Source organism: Vombatus ursinus, unplaced genomic scaffold (genome assembly GCF_900497805.2).
Source record: "Vombatus ursinus unplaced genomic scaffold, bare-nosed wombat genome assembly UNPS02010193.1, whole genome shotgun sequence".
Classification (NCBI taxonomy): Eukaryota; Metazoa; Chordata; class Mammalia; order Diprotodontia; family Vombatidae; genus Vombatus; species Vombatus ursinus.
In genome coordinates, this window is record NW_020949971.1 from 2,061,810 (window position 1) to 2,089,087 (window position 27,278).

At 48.9% G+C, this 27,278-nt stretch overlaps 1 protein-coding gene across 4 annotated transcripts; it reads right to left on the minus strand.

The window, feature by feature from the left end:
- Positions 1–1,382: 1,382 nt before the first annotated feature.
- Positions 1,383–27,264, minus strand: CNOT7 (CCR4-NOT transcription complex subunit 7). Of its 4 annotated transcripts, none has more exons than XM_027853632.1 (7): positions 27,151–27,260; positions 22,634–22,852; positions 21,079–21,272; positions 14,834–14,995; positions 11,362–11,506; positions 8,142–8,252; positions 1,383–2,987 (listed from the first exon to the last, which is right to left on the minus strand). In XM_027853632.1, the coding sequence occupies exons 2-7, from the start codon at positions 22,748–22,750 to the stop codon at positions 2,859–2,861; spliced, it is 858 nt and encodes a 285-aa protein (XP_027709433.1). In that variant the 5' UTR covers positions 22,751–22,852; positions 27,151–27,260; the 3' UTR covers positions 1,383–2,858. The 4 variants fall into 4 exon arrangements, with proteins under 4 accessions (XP_027709433.1, XP_027709434.1, XP_027709435.1 ...); XM_027853633.1 differs by lacking the exon at positions 27,151–27,260 and adding an exon at positions 26,849–26,932; XM_027853634.1 differs by lacking the exon at positions 27,151–27,260 and adding an exon at positions 25,247–26,096.
- Between the last annotated feature and the right edge of the window lie 14 nt (positions 27,265–27,278).

Here is a 27,278-nt window from a genome sequence, read left to right on the forward strand (position 1 = left end):
TCTGTCCTTTTTATGAGAACCTAGGCAGGACTCTGAGAATTTTCCTGAGAGAGAATGACCTTAAGCCACATATGCCACCTTAACTGTAATGAATTTAAAGAAATAATTACAAATGAGGCAGTAATACAAAAAACAGCGTACCAGCCTCAACTCTTCTAACTCAAAGACCAAATTCTGCAACCTTTCATTTATGACTCTGCTTCCCCAAATGTTCTGAGATGTTCACTTGAGATAGCTAGGTCTTTAGAATTCCAGCTTCTCCCACAGAGGGGTGCATTATAAAAATCTGTTTCAGGGACACAGGACACTCTAATACGTGGTTATACAAAGGTCAATTTACCCTGCCAAATATGGGAAAGCATCATAAGTCTCCCAAAGTGCGTCTGCCAGTTTCACCTTGAGGGTTTGTTGGAACGATCTGACGGTGGGATGGATGCGCACTTTTGGTGTCTCTGACCCATCAAGTGTCTACCTACAAAGAGCAAACAAAACATTTTTTCAAGGTAGAGTGAGATGAACACTGACTTTGGGGTTAGAAGTCCTAGGTCTGCCACTTACTAAGGACATCAAGGTGAGTCACACCACTTCTTGTCGGGGCCTCAGTTACGTTTGTAAGAGGGCCTTACTCACGTCACAGCCGTGAAACTGATTACTTCATGTCACGTGAGACAGTTGAAATAATCTTATTTCTCAGAAATAAGATTACAAATGTAAACCTACTTATCAAAATGGGCTGTGATAATCAGCAATTAAATTTGCATCCAGTAGAAGACCAATGTCTGCCTTTCTTAAAACTGATGTAAAGAAAACCCGTAAGAACGCCTTAAGGGAAGGCTATAGCTATATAAAAAGCCTTCTAGTAACACCACGGCCAAACGTTTACAACAGGGCTGGGGAACCTTCGGCCTCGAGGCCACATGTGGCCCTCCAGGTCCTTGGGTGCAGCCTTTTGACCTAGTCCAAGTTTTACAGAACCCATCTTTTTGTGAAGGGGATTTGTTCTGTCAAACTTGGACTCAGTCCAAAGGCTGCACTTGAAGACCTAGAGGGCCACATGTGGCCTCGAGGCCGCAGGTTCCCCAGCCCTGGGTTACAACCATCTGGTGATAAAATGCAGAGAGCACACAGTCCAGTCCAACGAGCACTGGACACCAGGCATCACAAGAGCACCATCTCCTGACGGCTCATGTTGTGCCTTTGGGCCTCGGTCCTCCCCTGTACAAAAGGAGGGTCAGACTGGCGTGGGAGGGTTGACTGTTGACACCAAGAAGGCAGGCTTTGGGTCACTTTTTTCACAGGGGAAGTGAAGTGTGTTGCTGAATACCAAAGGAAGATCCACCCCCACACGAAGGCATTTGCAAAGAAGACCAGTAGCCAAGTGATGGATGTAAGAAAACATTTTTGAAGCCTTTATTTACAAAAGCTTTAAAAACAAATAATACCTTCTGTTTTGCAAGTAACTTTTCTGAAGAAGGACCACCCAGTGACAGCGTTGTAACTCAACGAGAAAAGAATGTTAAAGGACAAGGGAACACGCCGACCTGGCAAACAGCTAACACGACTGAGTTAAGTGCAGGTCAGACACACACACCATGACTTGCCGTCCATCGTCATCTCTGAGCAGCGTTTAAGTTACCCATTCCCCAAGTCTTCCTTCACATGCTCTGGCCTGCTCACATGCTCCTGTCTACATGGCTAAGAAAGTATTTCACAGTTATTCTGTCAATATATAGAAAATATATTGCAAAGATATACACACAAAATAAACAAGCATTACACTCCTCAGGTGACTTTATTCACTCTCACTTGTCTTGTCGTTCTGTTGTTTTACAACAAATCTCTTCATCGTTTTTGTCTTTGTAGCAACTACAAAAGCATAATCTCATCTCTTCTAATGCAATTTGGTATAAGACATACCTAAGGTGACTTGCTCTCTTTGGACTTACTGACTTGTGGAGTCGCCAAAACAAGGGCTCGGTAAATACGACTATCACAGGGGAGGGTGAGGGTAAAAGCCAGCGAGGAAGGAAGCGGACCGAGGCAAAGGCGTGGCTGAGCCACCGCGGGGGTGGGGGTGGGGGGTGCCTGGGGGCCGGCAGCTCTGGCACACAGGCGGAAAGCTGGGCCAAGCACTTTTTCAGTCCCAAAGCCCATTCAGAGACCGACCCCAAACCCAACGGGCCTGGTGAGCGGGGCTCCACAGCCCCAGGGACAGCGAGCAGGGGCTCAACTCTTCAGGAGCCCCTCCTTCCCTTTCGGGAGAGCTTTGCCAGCACAGTAAATAGACTCTGTTCCATGGGTCCAACACAAGAGAGTGCTGTGTAAAACTGGCAAATGATCAACTTTCAGGCTAACAGCAAGGAAAACCCAAACTTCTACTAAAATGGTGGATCTGAGTCACTCTCTAAAGTGCAAAATTGATGGTCCACAATCTCAAATAGCTAAAACTCTTGCATACTGGAAGGGACAGACATGAAACAGGGCAATAAGTTACAGTCAGTGCTTGTTAATCTGGGAATGGGGGGAAGAGGTGTGGGGTACAAACTAAGACCAACTAGATATGTTTACCAAAAGATTGAGTATGATACGGATGTTCCCCTTGGCCACACATGCTTGCTAACAGATGGATTAATTATACAGCCAAATTTAACCTGAAGACTCTTCTACTTATCAGGATCTGTGGAAGGAATGGTCATAATTAGTACTGAAAGACAAAAGAGAAAACGGTTTGAGAAGGCAGGGTAAAAAAAGAGAAAGCCTTATTGTCTACTGTCCAAGGGATTTAACTGGAGATAAAACCTATATACAAGCACATGTGTAGCTCCAAACACCAAGGCCTGCTGTCCATCCATTTCATGTCATGACTGCTTGCTGGCCTCCTCTTCATACGCATTCCCCGTACCATTCTGCACATAGGAGGAGCCCGAACCAAGGCCGTACAAGTGCCCACAATACTTGGCATCGTCGATGTGATCTTCAAAGAACATCTGGAGGGGAATTGTGAAGAAAAGGACAGCTTAACCCAAACCTCCTCCCAACAGTCCCCATCTCGGCAGGCCTACTCACTACTCACAGTCCTGGCCAGCTGCGAGGGATGCCCAGCCCAAGTCTGTGAGTGAGAAACAGGTTAGGTCCATGCCAGCAGACACCGGCCTCCCCAGGCAGCGAGCGAGAGAACCTTGGAAAGGGAGGCCTCCAGCCCAGCAGCAAGCCTGGGCTGCAAAGAGCAAAGGTGGTACGAGCCAGCGAGCGAGCAAAGAGGACAGATCCCTGACAGAAGGGCAGGGAACGCCACAGACAAAACCAGGAAATAACCGTGGAGACAGCTGGGAAATCTAATGGCAAGTTTGTAGGTAACTCTGCAAAGCAATTAACTAAGCTGAGTTATACCCTGCATTAGTCCCAAGAGAAGATCCTACTTTCCCCCAACTGGGCCTGTGGAAATCTTGAGAAGGACCTAGAATGCAAGTACAAAAGGAAAGACAACCTCTCCCCGGACCCCTTCACTGAGATCTTAGCTGTTAAAGGGGTTCGGGTCTACATTCTACCCAATTCAGTTCCCTTGCTCATAATCGCCCACACCTTCTTAGAAAGAAAATCTATCACATTTATAGGATGTTTCCCATCCTTCAATGAGCTAAGAAACGTAAAGCAGCCCAATTACTGCCAGACAATCACCTTTTTAAAAATTAGGAAAATGAAACACAAAGTAACGTCAAGGAGAACAGTGATTACGCAAAGCTAGTGGGGCATTTTAAGTCAGAAACATCGTGGGGAAATGGAGACAGCATGAGACCCAACGCCATTAGAAGTCTTGTGACCCGTGCCGGGCCTCAGTTTCCTCTTCTGTAAAACAAGGAGAGTAATCTTTACACTTCCTACCTCCCAGGGTCAAACAAGATAATAACACCAGCTGGCAGTTCCACAATGCCTTAAAGTTTCCAAGGGGCTTTACAGACTATCCTGTGAGGTACAGGTATTCATATCCCAGCTTTTCAAATCAAGAAATTCAACTTAAAGGGTTAAGAGACTTTTCTATGGTGGTGTGTGCTAGAGGTACAATTTGAACCCTACTCTGACTCCCATGTTTATTCCACTGCAAATCCTACACAAATAAAAAAATCATTGTCATCATTTAACATTCTTCACTTAATTCCAAAATCAAGATAAAAATTCCCAGATTTAGATGTATTCCTGAAAAATTAAATAGTTAAGGTTCAATCAGAAAACTCCAGGGCAGGCAGCTTCGTAGAATAACCCTTCGGCTAATCTTTGCGAGGCGTCGCTGACCCAGGGAGGACTTGAGGATCTGCGGTGTCACCACTCCACTGACGTGGATGCTCCATGGACCAAGGCAGAAGACATTCCTTCCAAGCTTTGTAAACAGTTCACGAGCATGTTTTCATGAAGCCCCATTTTTGCCTATTTAGGCTTGGAATTATTTAACATTCACACAGATTTGGGTTCATCTCTCGCCAGAGACTCGTTACCTACCTTCCCAACGTTACAAAAAATCAACACGTGGATTTCTCGTTTTTTAGCCCTGAGAAAGGCTCCACTTTTAAATCCACTACAGGCAGGACGTGGATGGAAGTCAGAAAGCCCAAGGAGTTTGAGCTCTGGTTCTGCTAGCTGCTAGCTATGACTCATACAGTTTGACCCACATTGGTTTCACTCCACCGTCTGCCTCCTCCGCTCCTCGTGTGCTGCCCAACACAGCGACAGAAGTCATGGGGAAAGCGCGCTCACTGGATCTGCTCCAGGTCTGCGACAGTCAACCTCAGCTGGCCTCTCCTTCTACTCCTCGGAAGAATTCTCCTCTCAAGCCTCTCAGCCCCGACTCTGTCCACTGAGCGTCTCCCCCCATATTCTGGCCCCCATTCCTCTCACAAGCTTCACCTCTTCCAGTCTCCAAATAGGCCTCCCCATGGCCGAGCTCTCCACAGAGAGGCACTGGTAGAATGCTTCCTCCTCTTCTCTCTCCCTCACCTCCAATTTGAAGCCAAATGTTCACAATGTACGCTAACCCTTATTCTGTGATCTGTTCCTTTCCAGCTGATACAAAAAACGATCTTCACCACCTGAAACACTCCCTGCTAGCTAGTGTCCTAGAGCTTTCTTCCTCTTCTCAGCTAAATTCCTCAGGAAATCCTTCAGCACTCCATTCCTTCACTCCCTATCCCCCCACTACATTCTAAACGCTCTCCAAACACTAAAGTGCTCTCTCCAAAGTTACCAACCATTTCTTGTCAAATCCAATGGCCTTTTCTCAATCCTGGAGCATAGCAATGATGATGTTACCCACTACTGAACAATATGCTCCTATTGCCTCCGGGACCAAAGAGAAACTTCTTTGTTTGGAAGTGAAGGCTCTTCCTGAGCGGAGCCCTTCCTACCTTTTTATTCCTCCACATTATCTGCCTCTACTCCCTCTTCAGCCCAGCCATAATAGTGCCAGTCTACTGGTCCTCCTATGGGGCACGCCACCTCCCATCTCCAGGCCTCTGCGAAGGCTATCCTTAATACCCAGAATGCTCTCCTTCCTCATCTCGGCTTCCTTTGAAATTCAGCTCAAAGATGCCTTTCCAGACACTGCCTGCCACCGAGGCTTTCTCTTTTAAGGTTACCTTCCACCAATATATGCTTGGATATGTACCTATTTATATACATTTTGCCTCCTCCATCAGAATGCAAGCTCCTCTCTGAGATAAGAACTCATTCTTTGACAAAAACTGCTGGGGAAACTGAAAGAGTATGGCAGAAACTAGGCATAGACCAACATCTCACACCATACACCAAAATAAAGTCAAAATGGGTTCATGATTTAGATATAGAGGCTGATACTGTAATCAAACGGGGAAAGCAAGGAATTGTTTACCCTTCAGATCTATGGAGAACAGAAGAATTCATGACCAAACAGGAGATAGAGAACATTATGAAATGCAAAATGGATAATTCTGATTACATTAAATTGAAAAGTTTTTGCACAAAGCCAATGCAACCAAGATTAGAAGGAAAGCAGAAAATTGGGAAAGAATTTTTACAACCAGTGTCTGTAATAAGGGCCTCATTTCTAAAATATATAGAGAATTGAGTCAAATTTATAAGAATACAAGTCATTCTCCAATTGATAAATGGTCAAAGGATATACACAGGCAGTTCTCAGAGGAAGAAATCAAAGCCATCTATAGTCATATGAAAAAATGCTCTAAATCACTATTGATTAGAGAAATGCAAATTAAAACAACTCTGAGGTACCACATCCCACCTACCAGATTGGTCAACATAACAAAACAGGAGAATGATAAACGTTGGAGAATATGTGGGAAAATTGGAACACTAATGCATTGTTGGTGGAGTTGTGAAATGATCCAACCACTTTGGAGAGCAATTTAGAACTATGCCCAAAGGGCTATAAAAATGTGCATACCATTTGACCCAGCAATAGCACTTCTAGGGCTGTATCCCAAACAGATTATACAAATGGGAAAAGGACCCAAATACACAAAAATATTTATAGCAGCTCTTTCTGTGGTGGTAAAGAATTGGAAATTGAGAGGATGCCCATCAATTGGGGAATGGCTGAACAAGTTGTGGTATATGAATGTAATGGAATACTATTGTGCTAGAAGAAATGATGAGCAGGCAGACTTCAGAAAAACCTGGAAAGACTCGTATGGACTGATGCTGAGTGAAGTGAGCGGAACCAGAGAAGACTGTACACAGTAACAGCCACATTGTGTGATGACTAACTTTGACAGACTTGGCCCTTCTCAGCAATACAAAGGTCTAAGACGAGATATCTCCAAAGGCCTCATGATGGCAAATGCTATCCACATCCAAAGAAAGAACAATGGAGTCTGAATGCAGATCGAAGCATATTATTTGCTATTTTTTCTTCCATTTTGTTTCCTCTTTCTATTGGTTCTAACTCTTCCTTACAACATCACTAATGTGAAAATATGTTTAATAGGAATGCATATGTAGAGCCTATATCAGATTGTGCGCTGTTTTGGGGGAAGGAGGGGGAGAAAACTCTAGAACTCAAAAGCTTATGGTAGTGATTGCTGATAAATCAAAATAAATTAATTAAAAAATAATAATAATAAAAAGAATGCAAGCTCCTGGAAGGCAGGAAATTCTCAACTTCTGGCAGAGTGCCAAGCACATATGACTACAGACAGGCTACTGTTCTACAACTGATAACCTGAGGGAGTTGCCTGGGGGCTCTGGGAGGTTCAGTTATATTCCCAGGGTCACACAGTTAGGACTCAAGTCCAGGCCAGCCCTCCACCCACCATACATACCCCCCTCTCATGAACAGTAACTCTGAGAAGAGCTTAGCTCTGTTCAGTGCTTTCCATCTAGGTGGCTCACAAAACCCTGTGAACTATATAAGGCAAACCCAATCTCCCTGTGCCACCCGCATGAGGAGCAAGAGGCTCCTTGGCCTTAGAGATCACCCACCCCTCCCACCACCCCCCTCAGACAGGAGCTCCTCTGGCCTCCCCAAGCTGGCTTCCTCCAGGGAAGAACAGAGGGGTCAGACTGGATGACACTCAAGACCCCCTCCTGCTCCAACATCCTGTAACTGTTCAGAACAACAAGAATCCATCTACTAGGAACCATGAGCCCAGCTCAGGAGGCTTGGGTCACACCAGCGAGAGAGAATGGAAATCACTGAGCGGTGGAAAGAACGCTCCAAGAATGACTAGCTGGTTTCTCTTTCCAGCCCTGCCACTAACAAGCTGAGGGCTTGATGACAAATCCCTTCACTTCCAAGTCTGGATTTGTGCTTTCTAACAGGCGCAGGCACCGTAGTGGAGGAGAGAACCCTGGGTGTGGAATCCAGCACTACTGACCACAGGGCAAACTCAGGGGTGGGGGTGAGAAGTGGGGAGTGAAACCAAACTTCTCACGTACCAAGGAAGGGATCAGACCAGGTGATTCTGCTCTTTTGTCTCATGACCACTTATTGTTTAAAGATTCATCTGAAGACACAAACACCAAAACCAGAAAGAGAGAACTCCGGAGTAACCTGAACAAAATCTCTGCCTCCTAAGGCCCTCCTGCCCGCAGAAAAGAGAACTGTACAAGCCCCACACAACACCACTGAATAAAGAGCAGTGAGTTCTTCATACTTCTCTCATTTTGAAAAAGGCCATTCCCGTCAGTAACGAGTCGGATCCTGCCTGGTGCTGTGGTCCTATGCGCTCCAACTCCAGCTGTTCAGCCACTTCCTGCAGGCCACCCTACAAGAAGCAGAAGGCCCACCGTCACAGAGAGAAGGCGCGTCCGCCGCCAGTTCAAGTGCCGTGACATGGGGGTGGGAGTGACAAACGGGAGAAAAGTGGGCTGCTGTCTACTGACTTACCTGCACGCATTTACAAGGCACTGGGAGTGATAAAGGGGCAACCCACTGATGACATGACATGACACTTGCACGTGGGTCAGGAGGGCTGTGTGGACTGAAAGATTCAGAACTCGGATCGACTCGTGATGAAATGTGCTGCCCACCTCCTGAAGACCCAGTGCAGACTGATTTCTACTCAGTCTTTGGACGCGGCTAACGTGGCAATTTGTTTTGCTGGACTGAACGTGTCTGCAATGGATTTTTTTTTAACTTTCTCAATGGAGCAAGGGGGAGAATTCAGATATGAAAATAAAATTCAATTTCAACAAACTCTTTCAAGAAAGAAGAAAAAAGAGTTACTGTGACCCACCCCCAATGTGGCCCAATGGCGATGACTTTCTCCACAGCAGAACAGATTAATGGAAAGAACACTAGACTGTGTAACCTTAAGCAGGCAGTCATCTACCTCTCTGGGCCTCCATTTCCCCATCTGTAAAATAACAGGCTGGGAGCAGACAGTCTTCCTCGGGTCACATTTAATTCTGACCAGCCTATGCCTCGAAAGCTCGGCCCAATTACAGACCTCACCCTGGAAGCCGTGACACACGGAAGCACCAGGGAAGGTCTTCAGAGGAAGAGCAACGAATCTGTTTCGATCTGTTTATTTGTCCCCTGAGCTCAAGTACAGTCCACTGCTGCACAAAACTGATGTGCATTCAAGGCTACTATGAGATGCCATAAAATGCTTTGAGGAACTGCGAGTGTTCCTGACAGGCAGCAGCTTCTGCTGGAGAATAAAGATGACAGAATATGTGACAGGGAGCGTGGCAAGCTGCAATCTATGCTCCACAAATTCCCTGGGACACCCTCCCCTGACAGCCAAGACAACTCCCTTTGGCCAGAAACCAGCCCAGCCTTTCTGAACCCCAGCCTTTATTCAGTGCGGCGAGGCTGAGGCCAAAAGCAGCCCCAGGGACCCCACCTCCGCGGCCCTCCCCCACACAGCACACCCATCGGGAAAGCCCCCAGTGGCTGTTCCTGCCTTTCTCTTGCCCCCTTAACCCCCTCACTCCCAGGGGAGGCGTGGGCCTCAACACTAATTTAGGAAGAACACGGAGGCCCTGTGGGTGTTACATGGAGAAATCACATTGTAAATGTTGTTTCTTTCATTCATCGGCCACCGACTCTTCAAACACCCCCCCACCCCCACCCAGTTCTCTGCTCTTTTACGCATGTCTGGGGAAGAAATGGTCCTACAAAGGAGACAGCACTGAGCACAATACAGTGCCCACAGCATAATAAGGCCTCAGGAAACTTTCCTTCCTTCCTCTCTGCCACACAGAGCCTTGATACTAGCCACAGGTTTCCTCTCTCACCTTCAATTTTCCCTTCCCTGCCATCTACAAACTTGCTTTTACTAAAATCTCTTTAAGAAGTGCCTCAGTCTGTGGGGCAGCTAGGTGGCGCTGTGGATAGAGAACCGGCCCTGGATTCAGGAGGATCTGAGTTCAAATGTGCCCTCAGACACAAAACACTCTAGCTATGTGACCCTGGACGAGTCACTTAACCCCATTGCCTAGCCCCCCCCCCAAAAGTGCTTCTGACGCCCTTTACAGCTGAAATCTTTCAGAGTCCTCAGCATCCACCCTCTTCACTGCCTCTCCCCACATCCCTTCTGAACCCCTCACTGGTTTTGGATGCTGTCCTCTCAAAGACCGCCAACAATGACATGATGACCAAACCAAATGGGTCTTTTCTTTGTTCTCAATCCTTCCTGCCTGCTTTGGACACTGATGACTTCTTCCTCCCGCCTTTGATGACACCAACCTCTCCCCGGAGGCCTCCTCAGCCTCTCGCCATATCGTTCTCTCTCAGCCCTTCTCTGGGGAGCTGCTCTGGCTCTCTCCCTCACTCGCCCCTCTCGGGAGACCTTATCAATCACCCCTGACACAGATAACCACCAATCTATACACCACACCCTAAGGGCTCTTAAACTCCAGGCCCACACTGCCATCTCCCAGCTGGGCCTCTCCTCCAACTCCACAAGCGCCAGGGGGCTCTTTATCCTGACCCTTCCCTCTCCCCCCAAATGCAATCAGGTGCCAAGACTTGGGGATTCTACCTTCACACCATCTCTTCTTGCCAATGACCACGTTAGCACCCCTTCTGTGAGCAGCCTCCTCTTGTTTGAAGGCCCTGCCCAGGGGGCTTCAGGAGGCCATCCCAGGCTGACTTCCCACTCCTTCCCTTCCCGCATCCCGTGTCCAGCCAAAATGGCTTACCTGCCATTCCCCAAACTCGTCCTCCATCTTCTCTCGGCTCCTTTGAGGCTCAATGTAGAATGCCTCTTCTCTAACACCTTTCCTGCGTCCACCCTGCCACCCCCCTCCCACCTCTGAGTCCTCCTCCTCCAATGGCCAGTAGATGCTTATCTGGCTCACGGAGTATCCCAAGGGCCTGGAGGACCAAGGTGTCTCTAGCACCTAGCACAGAGCCTTTTAGAACATTTCACTAAATGCTGGCGTTCTTTCACCAGGCTATCCATAAAATACAGCTGCCCCTCAGGCGCTGGGCATTACCTCACACGGCTGAGCTCCCACTTCTGGTCACAATGACCCAAAAACTGCAGTCAGGGCACCCAGACTGCTGCTCTTTTTTGGGTGTGAATTCCAATGAGAAAGTGTCTACTCTCAGACTTGAAGCCCGGGGGTGGGGCAGGGAGCAGGTGGCCTGGAGGCTTTCTAGCCCTGCCACCCTCCAGGCAAGCTCGGCCCCGGTCCTCCACGCTCACAGGCTGTGTATCCCGTGATTAGCAGCGTGCACACACCCCACCCCCACCCCGGAGAAGAGTAGTTCCCCCTGAAGAAGGATTGACATTCCCCATCTGAGACAGGCAACCTTGAGCACCCCCTCCAAAGAGCTGCCGTGATCCCCTGGGGGGCCGGCACATTTAGCCACGTAGCTCAGCAGGGGGTTCCGGACGGTGCCCAGCCACACCAAAACCATACCTTGAGGTTCTTGCAGCTCTTCATGAGGTACTTGACGTCATAGATGACCGGGAAGAACAATCGGAGGATCTCAAAGAAGTCCAGCTCTTCTTCAGGCAAGTTGGAGTTGGTCAGGATTTTGATTAAATAGCCAAAATCATAACCACTATGGGGCCAAACACAGGGAAAGCGCAAGATGAATACCAAGGCGCCAACAGTAAGCCTCCAGGCTCTGGGAGCCGCCCCCCTCCCCGTGACCACGTGGCGGCGTCCCTGAGAAGCGCTGTGGGCAGGTCTGACCTCCGCCAGGCGGGTCGTCAGCTCTGCAGCGCGTGACCGCACTGGGGAAAGGCCAGTTTGGTTAGGCTGGCTGGAGACTGCGCTGCCCTGGCAAGATTTCTGAGCACATGCCAGGCCATGAGGAGGCACTGTCTAAGAGCTCAGCAGGGACATGTTTTAGATGGTTACATGGGACAACTCTGGAATGGAGCCCTCTTGTAGGAAGGTTCCCACCGGTGACGAGGCTCGTGGTGCTGGACTGCGGTGATTCACTCTGCAGACGAGGCTTCCCACCACGTTCCTTAGCAAATGCCACTTTGAACTGGAGCCCCTTTGCTGCACTTCGGATCCAGCCTGAGTACTGGGACACGAGCCACTGTTCCCAAGGAAAGGGCCACTGTGCTCTCAGTCAATCTCCTATTCAGCCACAGCAAGCCCCAAACTCAAAGCCTGCCTAAACCCAGGGAAAGGGGGCGGGGCGTGTGTGTCCAGCCGAGGTCAGCCCCCTTCACTGGCCTCTCCTCCAGGGTAAGTGCCATGCCTCGAGGGACCAGACTATGAAATCCTCCTATCCTCACAAAGCTGGGAGAACACCAATGATGGTTGGTTGCCCTAGGCAGGTTTCCTAGGAAACACAGATCTGACGTGTTTGAAACAGAAAAACCAAACAAAAGGGCTGTGTGGGGTGAGAAAATGGGCAGAAAATACTCTAAGAAAGAGCACTGGGATTAGAAGAAAAAAACCCACGTCCAAGTCCCCTTCCTGGCCCTGGGGCCTATTTCAGTTACAACGTGAAGTTCGAGGATGCCAGAACCAGCATCATGACAACCCAAGCCTGGGTCCCTCACTGGACTCTGTGGTTTATCAAGAGGGACGCACATGCCCTGAAGCTCTGTTTTCTAGAGCCCCAGCCTCTGCTGTTTTCTCTTCCCTCGCCCGCTTTCACGTGCTGGATGGTCACCTTCCTCTCCTGAGAGGGGCACAGCTATCATCTCCTGCTGGGGATCCTCCCTTAAGCTCACCTTGCCCCACCTTCCAACACCACTGACACACTCAACCTGTCAGACACCGGCAAAGTCATCTCGCCCCACCGTGACGTCCCTGTTACAATCTTCTTGGTCAGCAAACTCCAAGCCCCAGAGTGCGCCATCACTAATAAACCTGCTGATAACCATCCTCCTGCCGACACTTTTCTGCCAGGTCATCCTTCCTCTAACTTTACTGGCCTCCCATGACCTACAGAAGGAAGACCAAATGTCTTCACCAGGTATATTTCAGAGATGAGTCTTCTAGGCTCCATCATCTTGGTTAAACACATGAATGCTCTCCCCTTCACTCATACACTATCTTGTCTCCTTTCCAGTCATCAAAGTCCTGCCTCTCATCACAGCCAGACAGCGCCTGGGGGGAGGGGGGTGACCTTTGCTGCTGTTCTGAAAACACTATCAAGAAGGTGGGAGGCCTGGCTGATCTACCTGTCTACTTGGCTAATGAGACCGCAGGGGTCTTGAAGGCAGCACTAAAGAGGAAGGGCTTACAGTGTTCTCCTCCCCCATCAGCCACTCTGCACTCCCTCAATGACCCAGGCCATCCAAATACAGAGCACTCCTACCCCTAGTCCCCCACATTTGCCTTGTGTAAGGTCCTTCTAAAGAGATGCCCAGAGTCATGTGCAGCAGCCTTTTAGTGCGTGGTTTTTGTCTGGCAGGCCAACATGCTTCCCTCTCCCATCTGTGGGCAAATTTGCATTATGTAAAATCACTTTACGTGGAGGTCTGTGGAATGGCCTACTTACATAAAGTGCAATCTGTATATACACCTTCCTTTTTATTTTAGAGGCATGGCCTATATTCGGACCAAGATAGGATATCAAGACCGTTCCAAAGGAAAGAGAAAGGGAGGTGGAGTGGGGGTTGTAAAAGCACCTTTAGTGTTAAAAGTTATCTGGTCACACAAGCGCAACAATTAGTTGCTGGCAAGCAACAAATGAAGATTATAGCAGAGAAGAAAAGGAACTTTCAATGACTAAAATGACCAGAAGGCAGTCTCCCCAGCCCCTCCCCACCCCCACCTGACTGGTCCCACATGATGCTGCGGTTTGTTTAGGTTAGGAAACAGGCCATGCCGAGCCTGGCTACCTACCAACAATGCCTGTCTCCATGGCCGCGCGCACGCTGACTTTCCACAATCTGACAGATGCATTTTTTTTTTTTTAAAAACCTCTGCACTAAAGACCAGGTTAATTTAGTGCTGCTTCTGACTTTCCAATGAGACACACAATGTTCAGAAGGCTGTCAGCAAAACTGTCAACTAGGTAATGGGAACGTTCAGTGACAACTCTGAGGACCATGGAATCATTCCAAATGACTCTGCCTGCTCCAGGGAAAACGATACTGAGCAAAAGAAGGCATCCACCCAAATTTCCATGAATAGCTTTTTAAAAAAGGAGACCTGAGTCATGCAAAATTCATCCCAGAAAGCCCTTCTTTTCTGGAATGCAGAGGAAATCACAGAATGTCTCCAACTTGAGAAAAACCCAGTCATTGAGAACAGAGTGTCTTTTCCTATAGGAACAATGTTACAAATTGTGGTTAGGTTCCCACGAAAGCCTTAGCACCTAATATGTGGCTGAAGTGTGATGCTACTGAACCTAACTAACACTGTTCTAAGGAGGAAACTCTGGGGGATGGCAGTCTGCAAGAAGTCCAGGAAGCAACTAAGAGGGGAGCGGCCTCTGAAGAGGCCCAAGAGCTCCCACTGGAAGGCACAGGGCAGACCGAATGGTCCTGTTTTTGCAGTTTTTCCATCTCCTTTCCTGTATGGACTCAAAGTCTGGAGACCATCTATTATTTCTTCTTCAGATACCAAGCAAACATTTTGTTCGCTACAGTAGAATTTTTGGTTTTGTGTTCCCAGCACTTAGCACAAGGACAGGCCCACGGCAAGGACTTCATACAAGTTCTGGTTGCCAGCTATTCCCGTACTGGAAAAATGGGATCAACTCAAAAGGAAAACTGTCTTCCTTCCTAGAAATCCTTCGTAACAATCTCCTGAGATGCTTTACAAGATGGTGCCTCAATGACTTATCTCCTTGAATAAGGGGGGAAAGGGAAGGAAGAGAGAGAGGGGGAGGGGACAGACAGTGGGAGCGAGAAACGGGGGGGGGGGGGAGGAAGGAGAGAAAATGAATGGAAATTTCTGAAGCTGACTTTACCTGTGAAATGAAAGCCACTTGACCCCCTCACACAGCACGACGCCTGATGTCATGAGAAGCTCTGCAAAATACTGTGTCTCAATCCCTTCTTCTTCATGCTTTTTAAACTGGATTCCCGAGGTCGTTAGGAGCTCAATGGAGTCCTGGGCATACATGTCCTCCCTGGAGGGGAAGAGAAAAGCAGGATTCCACAAGGACGCTTCAAATGTGACGTCACATCCCACAACATGCAGCAGTAAGTATGATGCAGTGAAGGACAAAACAGGTTGTCAGCTTAATGCCAATTATTCCAAAATACATGTTAAAAAAAAAAAGTCAAATTTGAAAGCCATTTTTCTAGATCACAGTATCAACTGGAAGCTGCTGTAAAAAGACCCCACACAATGACATCTGATGTCTCTGAAGTTGGAGGAGCTGCATTTGAATCTTGCCTGTGACCCCTCCTACCAGCGTGAGCTTATGTTAAGTCACTTCCTTTTCTTTCTTTGATTCTGAATTTGCACAGAAACATTTCCATATCCACAGGAGAACGTGAAATGACAGCTCTCCCATTTACGTATGACTTGCTTTTCAAGGACATAATGTTATCGGGTTGGTCTGCTTCTTTCTGGCCTTCCGTCTGTTCTCTGAATTTTTAGGAAAGATGCCTCAATGACCTTTTCCTTCCCCTCTCCAACCCTCCCACCACTGCAGAAAAAGAAAACAGGAATTCAAGCTAATCCGTTAAACTCTTTCCTCTTCTTCCCCCACAGAAAGTATGGGCGGACTGATCTTCCTGTAAGAGGAGAAGGGGAAGGGTCTCACAGGAAGGAAGCGTTCCTCGGGGCCACAGAATGGAGGCTTCATTAGGGGAAAAAGGAACTGGGAGGCAGAGGCAGGGGAATTGGAGCTATCCACAGACTGGAGGAGGGACCTCAGGAGGGCAGAGCTCGATGCTCCAAGGAGAAGGAAGCGGCTTGTCCTCTCTCAAGGAAGAGGCTAAAACGTCCCCTGGCCCAGAGACTCTACTGCCAGGCATCTGTTCCAAGACACCAAACGTTCAAAGGAGCACTTAGGGTAGTAGCAAAGAACTGGCGCCAAGGCAGTGGCCACTGACTGATGGGTAACGTAGCAGTGCTCAAAGGAGTTCAGAAAGACCTGTCTGATCCCGCTGATTCTCTGTCCACGCGCCTCTTGCACCCCCAAGCCTCTCTCCATTCATTGCACAAATACTCCTTGCCTTTCTCGTGGCCTGCTGTAAACAGCCTCCTAATTGGTCCCTTCCCCCATCTACTCAAGGCGCTCCCCCCCCATTCAAAGATGTCACTCCAATCTCCCCTTCTGGACTGACTCCCAGCAGGCCCCTCCCACATTTTGTGCTGGCCAGACACAGCACCACCTCTGGCCTGCTGCGTGCCTTTCGATCAGCTGCAGCTGTCCCAGGGTCACCTCCTACAGGAGGCCTTCGGCTGCAGCACTGATTAAGCACTTAGTGTATACCAGATCCTGGGCTGAGCACTGGGGACACAAAGGGAAAAACAGCCCTTGCTTTCACAAAGGTGCCCTCCCAGCCTCAGTTCCCTCAACTGTAAAAGAAGATAATGGTGGCCCCTACCTGCCAGGGATGTTGTGAGGCTCAAATAAGACATGTAAAGAGTGACGGGCCACAAATGGCAGCTGTCACAATCACTTGGTCCACTGCTCCCCAGGATCCATCTGTGTGGCCACCTCACTGCGCGTGCGGCTTCCCCATCAGTGACCCTGACCTCCCTGACCGGCCCCTGCACGGCACGTTTACCACACCCTGAAGTGGTCACGCACCACGGATCAGTAATCTGGCACTGTCCGTGTGCCCCCTTCAGCTCGAGTCTCCCTGCCTGCCCCGGCCATCGTCTGAGCCCCCGCCCAAGACCCTCTCGCCTCGGCAACCCCATGCCACACAGCAGGCCCTGAAGGCCTTTGCTACCATGACCACTGTGGCACAATCCACCCAACCCACCGCCTGGACCCCAAGCCTCTCTCTCTGACCAGAACCTTGCACCCTCTCTCCCTAGACGGCAGCAGACCAGCTCTAATGTCCGACTGTTCACACTGCTGCCAGAGGGAGTGGGGCATATTATGCACTTGGAGCCACAAGACCCACACCTGAACCTGGCTGTGTGACCACAGACAACTCCCAAAAACTCTCTGACCGAGGAGGACGAAAGACACAAGGAAGGGGAAGGGAACGTTCAGATAGCACGCACTGTGTGTCACTCTGTGCTACAAACTTTTAGCCTCGGGAGGTGGGTGCTCTAGTTGAGGAATCTGAGGCGGACAGAGATCAACTGACTTGCCAGGGTCACACAGCTAGAAGTGTCTTGGGGTGGGACTGACTCCATGCCCGAGCTCTACTGACACTGTACCAGCCGCTGCCTCTGACATGTTCCGGCAGCGTGCCCTTGGAAAAACCATCGAGTCTCTGTAGCTAAGTCTGAAAGACTTAAGCTGCAGAGGGGTCTATCTGGATTGGAAAAAAGGGCATCTTCCACAGGAATTCCCTGCATCAGTGACCGTCCCCCTGAGCCACGGGGACATCGGGACCTTTAGCAGTGCCCTGAAGGTCACCACAGGGACAAAGCCCTCTACCTGCTCAGATGATGCCATCCTCGTCTCCTCCTACAGACTGCGTCCCTCCCTTCTTTTCAATCCTTCTGTCTCTACTGCCTCTGAACACGCCTGTGTCTACATCCTGGACGGGGACCCTCGGCTGATCCTTCCATCCCGGCTACCTCGTCCCGTCTCTTCTGCCCATTGTAGCTAAATACCTTGAAAAGGCATCGAGGGTAGGAGCCCCCACTGTCCTTCCTCCTACTCTCTTCTTAGCCCCTCACCATCTGGCCACTGACCTCATCATTCCACCCAAACTGCTCTCTCCAAAGTTATTAATAAGCACTCTGTTGCCAAGTCCAATGGCCTTTTCTCAGCCCTCATTCTCCTGGACCTATCTGCAGCCTTTGACATTGCTGACCACCCTTTCCTCTTGAGGTTTTTGGGACCCCCTACCCCGCTTCTCCTCCTCCTGCTCTGACCCTCCTTCTGCCTCCATTGCTGGGTCCTCCTCTAGGCCGTGCCCATTAAAATAATGTCGCTGTCCGATGGCATGGATCCGATGACCATCATCTAAGTATCCAGGCCTGACCTATCCAGTTTCACTTCACTTATGTATTGGACATTTTGAACTAGATATCCAATACACATCTTAAACACACGTCCAAAACGGACACATTGAATATGCATGTACGTGTATCTATACATGCACATGCCCATGTATACACACAAGGCATCAATCAACAAGCATTTACTAAGCGTTGTCTACATGCCAGGTATCATGCTAGACTCATAAGATCGAGAAAATCCCTGTCCTCGAGGAGTCTGCATTCTAACGTGCTGATAAAACATAATATGTGGCAGAGTGGGAAAAGCAATGATTCTGGAGTGGGAGAACCTGGAGACAAAAGGAGGCAATACTCCTACCCTAGATGCCTTTTCAAGGCACTTCCAATAATTGGCAAACTACTGGAGCGACGAGCCATGGATGGTGTTTAAAACGGGGTGCCTTTGACACAAACAGGGAATTCTGGAGGAGGGAGGAGTGTAGAGGAAGCGACCAGGTACTCAGTCTGGAACAAGGTGAAATTGAGACACCTATGGGGCAGCCAGTGGGGGAGGCGGGACTGGTGCTAGATAATGAGCAGATATCTGAATAGGGGGGAGTTTAACCCAGAGCTCCTGAGATCAAGTCAGAAGGTGTAGAAAGGAGGAAGGTACGGGAGACACCCATTCCTGGGGCGTGGAACATGCATGAAGACGTGGGTTTTGGGTCCTGGGACAGAGACAGGACACTGGCAGCCAGATTGGAAGGGGCTGAGAAATGAGTGGGAGTCAAGAAAGAAGAAGCCCCAAGTGTTCCTGGCTTCTTCTGTGTCTGATTTCCAGAGGGAGGATAGCTGCTTGAGGGCTAAGATGTGGAGTGAAAGGCGGTTTGTTTTTTTTTAAGTGTGAGGGAGATCTGGGCATGTTGGAAGGCAGCAAAAAAGTGGCAAGAGCATAAAGAAAGATGGACAATGATGCCCTAGGGCGTGGGTAATGGAAGAGACAAGCTTCCCCCGGGGGAAGAGAGCCTAAGGCGACAAGCAGAGGAGACAGAACTGAGAAGGGAAACAGAGAAATGGCAGAAAATGTCTTTCTCAGACACTGAAGCAAAAGAGGAGAGGATGGGGGAGGCACCATGGAGGACAGAGGGCTGGACACAGGAGTCAGGAACATCTGAGTTCAAATCTGGCCTCGCCCTTACTGACTGTGTGTGACCCCGGGCAAGCAAGCCACTTAACATCTCTCCTAGAAAATGGGGCTAACAGCACTTCCCTCCTGGGTTGTGGTTACAGATGAGCCCTTATTTACAGCATAAATGCTCGCTTTTACTATAATGTTAAGATAATTTGAAATGTGGAACTGAGGTGCCTTGGGAACTCACAAAGGATGGTCTCAATGTTTTTGGTGAACTATGAGTCCCAGGTTCTCTATTGAGAGCAAATGGGGAGGTGCCTGCAGTTTCAGAAGAGGTTTGGAAAACTAGCAGCAGGAGTTCAGAAGACTCAGAGAAGAGCCAATAGAGGCATGTTGTAGATGAGTGTGCCTAACACACACCTGGAGTTGCCCCAGGAAGCGCAGTGACATCTTCCCCCGGAGCTCAGGAGCACAACAAAAGGGTGACGACGGATAGTGGGAGGAATCCAGGGCGCTCGTCTAGAAGGGCATCAGTCAACAGAATGGAGGGACAAGGCGGGGCCGTGGCCTGGCCCAGAAGGGAGAGAGGGTTCAGTGAGGGTTTAGGAAGTTGAGGCGCAAGGAGAACTAGCACTGGACCAACTCAAGAATGGGAAGGTAAGTGGGCGCCAGCTGGTAAGGGACTGAACCAACCTGGCCTTATACACATAGCGGAATGCTGCTGTCATTCAGAATGGTGAATCTGAACAATCCTAAGAAGGCTGATGAACTAATGAAGACCCAAGTAAGCAGAACCAAGCCAACGTTCCATGGGATGGCGATACTGTAAAGGAAAGCAATACTCCAAGACCCGCTGACCAAGGCAAACGGCAACAGCACAGCAGGCTTTCTGCCTCTCGGGAGAGAGGTGGGGGACTGACGGTAAAGAATAAGAACTACGTTATCAGATGAGGCCAACATCTGCATGTGCTCTGCTTACCTGTTCTTCTGATACGAGGCAAGTTTTTATTCAGGGGAAGGGGAAGAGAGGAGGAAGTCACTGAGAAGTTCTAGTAATTTAAAAAATGAATAAAACACTTTCTTAAAAGCTCTTACATCTATTCAAAGGGCGCTCACAAAGAATATAGATACTGGTACCGTATCTTTAAGACCTAAATGGAACGCTGAGAAGTACAAAAGTCATTTTTGCTGGCACGTTTGAAAACAGCGGGTAAAAATGTGGTGCTATTAGGAAGTGTTTCTCCTTATGGAGTCAGAGATGGGGTATATTTTATTTCTGATTCATGAGGAGTCTAACAGCACATTCAGGAAAGACTGTTCCCAGTAATGACTGAAGACAGGGCAAAGGAAAAGGATTAATCTATACTTTTTCCCCCCTGAGAAACTGAATTTAACTCTTATCTTGAGAAATATGAAGAAGCCTCTGCATCTGCAGTGGACCTAATGGTGAAACTGTATTTCTGGAAGTGAAATCATTTACTGTTTCACCAAGAATCCAAAGTGGATGGCTTTGAACTTTCTCTTATCAAAAATATCGTAGATAGTTATGTTTCCCCAGTTAACTAAATGAACTTAATGCAAGGAAATAGGGATTTTAACAAATGAATGAGAAAGTTTTAAAGTTTACTAATGAGTACGAAAATATCAAAACATACCACTGGATTGCTAGAGTTCAAAATAACAAAATTAAATAAGAGAACAAATCAAGTGATAGGCTAAGGGTTGACATAAAAGTGAAGTTGGTAGACCCTATAACCTTTTGAGGGGTCACTCAATGCAACTGCTAGTGTTATGTTGAATCAGATGGCGTTCACGTGCTTAGCACTCATCTAAAACTTAAGGAAAAATGAAGCTTTACTTTCGAGGTTACACTTCTTATAGAACTTTAGGATTATCAGCCTGTTCAATTATAGCCTCCTGAGGACAAAAAAAATCCCTAAACCCCCCAAACTTCCAATAACTTAAAACCAAAGGTTAGATTTTTTTTTTAAACTCACGTTAAATTGAACTTGAAGTTGAACTGCCACGTTGAAGTTCCTGGCGGGTACTCTCCTTGCTCATTCATAAACGTTAAGCCGAGCTGAATTATCTTTAGCAAGTCCACATTACACCTCAACAGTTGGTACTGATAGTCGGCATTACTTCTGAATTCTCCAATGGGTCTTGCAACCACACCTGGAAACTCGGTGTCCTGTAAAATGGTTTAGAAATTCACGATTTACCAAAGTACCTCAAATATCCAATCATTCCTAGATTACTTAATTTTTTTTTTCTATTTCTTAGGTACTACTTTACAATCCATATTCACTCTCTCACCTACCAACCTTCACATGATATTTTGTTTTTGTTAAGTGTTAAAACTTCTTAAAATTTTTGAAAGAACAGACAATTGCTTCCTTAAAAACACAAAACAGTGATTTTAAAGGTTGAATTTCTTGGGATTTTCCCATTTGGCAAAAACCTCTTATGTAGAAAGCACCTAAGATAATACCATATCAAAGACAATCAAACACGTTTATACTTGAGGAAAAAAAAGCACAATTCAAGTCCCCAGAAGGGCTATAAGAAATTATGGTCATTGTATACCACAGCACCAAGAACCCAGTTCTTCCAAGAATCGTGGCTAAAGTCCAAAGGGACAGTTCATTGTACATTTCCAATCCTTTTTTGAGACGATGCCTGTGTTAGCATTCATTGCTGGCTCTTCTTAAATTTTCTTTGGCTAAAACAGCATTTTTTACTTCCTGAAAAGAACAGTGTAAAAAACATTCCAATCCCACCCACTCAACTCTGTGGGAAGTATGTCTTCTTCCACGTTCCCACTACTGACTAGTGAGGGCAAAAAGCACGTCACCCACAAACTGCGGGGTAAGAATTTTGCAGGATTAGAAAATGACCGATTCCTGGTTACCTGCAAGTCCGCAGTTGTTAAATGAAAGAAAATTAATTTAGATTTTTAATGCTCCTCCACCACAAACTCTCCTCCTCCTTGTCATCCTCCAAAAACAAATCAATGTCACGTGGTTCAGTTCTCAATGTCTCAAGGAAATGCAGATACTCTACACATCCACATAAAAATGAACAAGCTTCACTGACAGGCAGACTACAAGTTCAATTTAGTATTTTCCTTCATGCTAAGGATTAACCAAGCATAGATGGTCAAAGGTCTCTAACAGACTGGTTCCTGTATGGAAGATTCAAAGAAAGGGGGGCATCAAACAAGGTCAGAAAGCCTGGTATAGGTCTTTGATCTACGGAAATAGCAGGGAGATCAAAGAACTATCTAAGTGTAGATGGGGAAAGGAAGCTTGGATTAAGGGTTTTTTTTTTCTTTTAAATCCTTTTTCTATGGGAAGAAAAACTATTTGATTAATTTTCACTTAATGAAAACAAAATGCAGCTCCAACCTATGTTCCAATAAAAAGCTCTAACATTTATATATTCTCCTTTCCCCACCACTCACATCATGCACATCAACGAAAAGGCACACGACTGAACAACCAGCAAATTTACAAGAAAGAGACAAGGCAAAAAACTGGGTTATGAGCATACCATGGCAACATAATTATACTTCCGTATAACCTGACGAATTTTCTTCATCTCGTCATCCAGGTTGCAAGCCCAAACTTCACAAATTCTTTGGCTATGATCTACGGTCGCTGCTGGCATAGTGGGAACGCAAAGGGTTTAGATGCCAACAAGCATCAAAATAGTATACTTGATTGAAGAGTCGTTTTATGAAATAAGTTTTCTTATCCTTTATTTTTGTACCTAGAACATTCAAAAGAAAAAGCAAATTTATAACAGGATTTCAATTAGCGTTAATAGTTACTAAATCCTGGCCCCAAAGCAGTCTTACCCAGTAAACCCACTGAATCAATCTACTTGTAAAGTCTACCTCCTAATCAGAAGTAACCTAGATTTTCCCTGACTTGCAAAGTATACATCTCCAAACTGTACGGAATGTTCATATTCTGATAAAATTACACTAAACAGCTATGTGACCTTGGGCAAGGCATTTAACTATTTCAAATGAAAAATGAGAGGGATGGGCTAGAAAGAGTCCAAGTTAATTAGAATCACAGAATGTTCCATCTGGAAGAGAACTCGAGAAACCATCAAAGCACAGTTTCTTAATTTTTTGGTGTCACAGACCCCCTCTGGCAGTCTGGTGAAGTCAATGGACCATCCCCCACAGTGCCCATTTAGGGTTAGGAAATGTTCAATTACAGTTAGAGGTCGGTGAAAGTAAGGTCATCATTTTGCCCCACCCAAGTCCACAAAACTCCCTGAAATCTATCTAGAACTCGACCAAGGTTTCTTATCTGCTCGTCCAGGGTTCTTTCCACTATACCTGTCAGTCCACAAGCATTTATTATTTAGTGCTTCCAGTAAGAGGCCCCAAGCTAAGCTTTGGGGACACTAAGAAACACAGTCCCTACTCTCAACGAGTTCACATTCTAACGAGGGAGACCAAAACAAAACAAAAAGATAAGATAAAGACAGTGTGAATGGAAAGTAATCTCAGCCAGAAAGCGGGCAGCAAGAGTGGAGGGTGGGTAGGGGCAGTGGATGACTGGTGAGTGGGAAAGGGCTTCCTATATAAGGTGGGATTTGAGCAGCCTTAAAGTAAGCCAGTCAGGAGGCAAAGACCCAGGGGATGGCATGACGTGGGTGGGAAACAGCAGGCAGGCCAATGTCACTGGATCATAAAGTTCATGGAGGGGAGTGAAGAGTGAGACAGCTGGAGCTACAGGAAGGGACTAGGCTGTAATGAGCTTTGAAAGCCAGAGGATTTGGTGACTGTAGGTATAACAGAGTTTCTTGAGTGGAGGGTAGGTGGCGTCAGGCCTGTACTTTAGAAGATCATTCTGGCAGCTGACAGGAAGATGACCTGGAGGAAGCAGGGAAACAGACCAGAAGGTTACAGCAATAGCTGAGCTGTGAGGAGCTGAGGACCTGCGGCTGGATAGTGGCAAAGTCAGAAGGTGCACATGTGAGATGTTATGGAAGCGGAAAATGGAAGGACTGGGTAAAAGACTGGACTGACGTGTGGTGCTGGTGTGAGTGAGGCATCGAGAACAGCCACCCCCTTGCTAGTCACCCAGCACCCACTGCCCTGCCCACCCTCCATTCTTCCAGCTGAGAAAACCTTCCATTCATACTGTCTATACCTTGTCTGGATGGGTTTGGGTTTTGGTTTGTGAGTGGGGGGACTGGGGGAGGTGCAGTGTCCCTGGCAGTTAATAGGAAAGTAGAAGGATGTGGAAGGAAAGATAATGGGTTCACTTCCTTCTTTCTCCATGGGAAAAAAAAGAAATCCAACCAAGCTCATTTTTTCTTTCTTTCATTTTCAAATCTATAAAGTAAGGTGTTTTAACTTGGGGATTTGGAAGACCCTTTCTGGTGTTAACATTCTGAAAGTCACAACCAGCGAGACTAGAGCTAACAAGTTCAGAAAACTCATAAAATCTCGACCATATGCTAACTCGAAGTGTATCGGTTTAAAATAGGGCCACAGATAAAAGGAGAAAGACACCAGGGTATCCAAAACATTAACCCACTAAACAGAAAGACCTCAAATGAAAGGTAATAGGTCACCAAGGTGCTCCTGGAGAGAGCACTGGGCCTGAAATCACAAAGAAAGACCTCAGTTCAAAAGCCAGCCTCAGATGTGTACTAGCTTTGTGACCTTGGGTAAGTCATTTAACCTGTTTTGCCTCAGTTTCCCCATCTAAAATGGATTGTGGAGGAATCAAATGAGACGATATTTGTAAAGCTTAGCACCGTGCCTGGTCATAAATGCTAGCCACTGTTAATAACTGCTGCCCCATTTATAGCAGTATCATTGCTTCATTTCTTAAGGAAACAGGCAACCAATCTCTTCAACCTAACAGATATAAACTGAGCAATTAAAAGAAGACTCATCTTCCTGAACTCAAAGCTGGCCTCAGACACTTACTAACTCTGTGACCCATGGCAAGTCACTTCACCTCTGTCCACCTCAGTTTCCTCATCTGTAAAATGAGCTGGAGAAGGAAATGGCAAACCACTTCTGCATCTTTGCCAAGAAAATCCCAAACGGGGTCACAAAGAGCAAGATGCAACTGAAGGAGAACACCACCACGTCTAATTCCCCATATTATGAAATTCACAGAATCTCACATCCAGAGCGAGCCTTGGGGATTATCCAGCTCAACCATTCAGTCATCTCCATCATGAGAAACCAAGGTCTAGACATCACACAGCTTCTCATGCCAGGGACACATTTAGAAAGGAGGTCCCCTTGCTCGACTCAGCATCCACCCCAAGAATGAAAGGCTCAGACAGCACGTGGGAAGTGGTGGAGGGTGTACTGGGAGCGACTCCTGGCTTCTCCCTGAAATAAAGGGCCACCTTTTAAATCCTCAGTGACTCGCCTACGCTCTCTGAAGAACAGATCACCCAAACTGCAATGGAGAGAGAGACAGACAGACTGGGCGGCACACTCCCCAGAACGAAGTGTGTCAAGGGGTAAAAAGACCCTAGCAAAGACGTGATACGAGAGAGCCGGGTCCCGGAGGGACAGCTCACATGCCCATCACTAGAAGCGTTCAGAGATTTAAGGGAAGGCCCTTAACAAGATGGACACCCCGCCCCCACCCCCCGGAAGAAATGGTGATGCCCATGTCGGTGGAGGCATAATTCAGACTCTAGACCCATCTCGGGTCGGCTGTAGACTCCACTAGCCTCTGAGTGCGGGCCATCTCACCCGGAGCAAACCAGAAGTTATTAGCTGGCACTGTATTAGCCCAAATCCTATCCTCACGAGTAGGCCAGGGCCCTAAAATAAGGCCCCTTTGAGGGCAGTAAAAAACTGGCGGAAGTAGGCACTTAAGTGTTCACAGGAGTCTCTGGGCTTAACGTTTCCTTCTAGGAAGGTTCGGGAGAACACGGAATCTGGGTTGGACCGGACCTCCACGGCCCCCAGCGCAGAGCTCAAATCCAGGAGTTTTGGAAACACAATTTCGGGAGCCGCTTTTCTAATCTACCCATTTTATCTTCGGCCTTTACAGACGGGATTCGGGGAGGGGTCCCTACCCCCTGCCCCCGCCCAGCGCCAGTACCCCCGGAGCTCGGACCCCATGCCCGGGCCTGGCCCGCCCGCGATGACAGCTGCGGCCCATCGCCCCCGCCCCCGCCCCCGCCCGCCTTTCCGTTAGCTCCGGGCGCGGACAAGTGAAAACGGCCCGGGGCCCCTCCCCCACCGCCCCTCCCCCGCCCGGCCCCGCAGCGCCGACGTGGCCCGGCCCCGGCCCCCGGCCCCGCCCCGCCCGGCCCGGCCGCGTCTCGGCGGAGGATCGGAGAAGGTTCGGGAAGGAAGGCGGGCGGGGGAGGGGAGGGGAGGGGAGGGGCGGGGCGGGCTCGGGCACGCCCCCGCCCCCGCCCGCGGCCCCGGCACTCATAAATAACCCCCGCCCCCCCCGCCCGGACAAGGCCCCGGACGCGGGGCCGCCCCCCCCCCCCGCACGTGCCCCCCCCACCTGCCCCCTTTACCGGCGAGGACGCCGGGGCGGAGTCGGGGGAAGAGGGAGCCCGATCCGCCCCTCCCCCACCCTGCCCGGCGCGCCCGCCCCCGCGCCGTTGGGGGAGGGGAGGGGAGGCGACGCCAGCCGGGCCCGCCCTGCCCACGTGGGCCCCAAGGAGGGCTTCCCGGAGGAGGAGGCGGCGGCGGCGGCGGCGGCCTGCCGGCCGGCCCCCCTACCCCCACCCCGGCCCGAGCTGTACCTGAGCGGGGGTGCCCTGGACCGCGGGCCCGGCCGCTGGCCATCCAGCCTCCGCTTGCATACCTTCAGAGACGAGGGGCTCACCTACCGGCCTGGCCGCCCTCCGCGCCGGGCCCGGGCCCGCAGTACAAAGCCCTGACGTCATCGGCGCGCGCCCCCTCCCCTCCCGGCTCGCTCCCGGGCCCGGCGCGCGCCGCCGCGCCCCTCCCCCACCCCGCGTGCCCGCGCGCCCCCTCGGCAGCGCCCCTCCCCCACCCCGCCCCGCCCCGCGTGCTTGCGCGCCGCGGCCCCAGGCGCGAGGACCTCCGCTGGTGCCGATGCGGTCGTCGTGCTCCTCCGCCTCGTCCTCGCCATAGAGTCAAGCCTCAGCGGCGGCCCCATAGACGCCTCTCGCCGGCCCGGGAGAAGGGGGCGCGGGAGCCGCGCGGCGC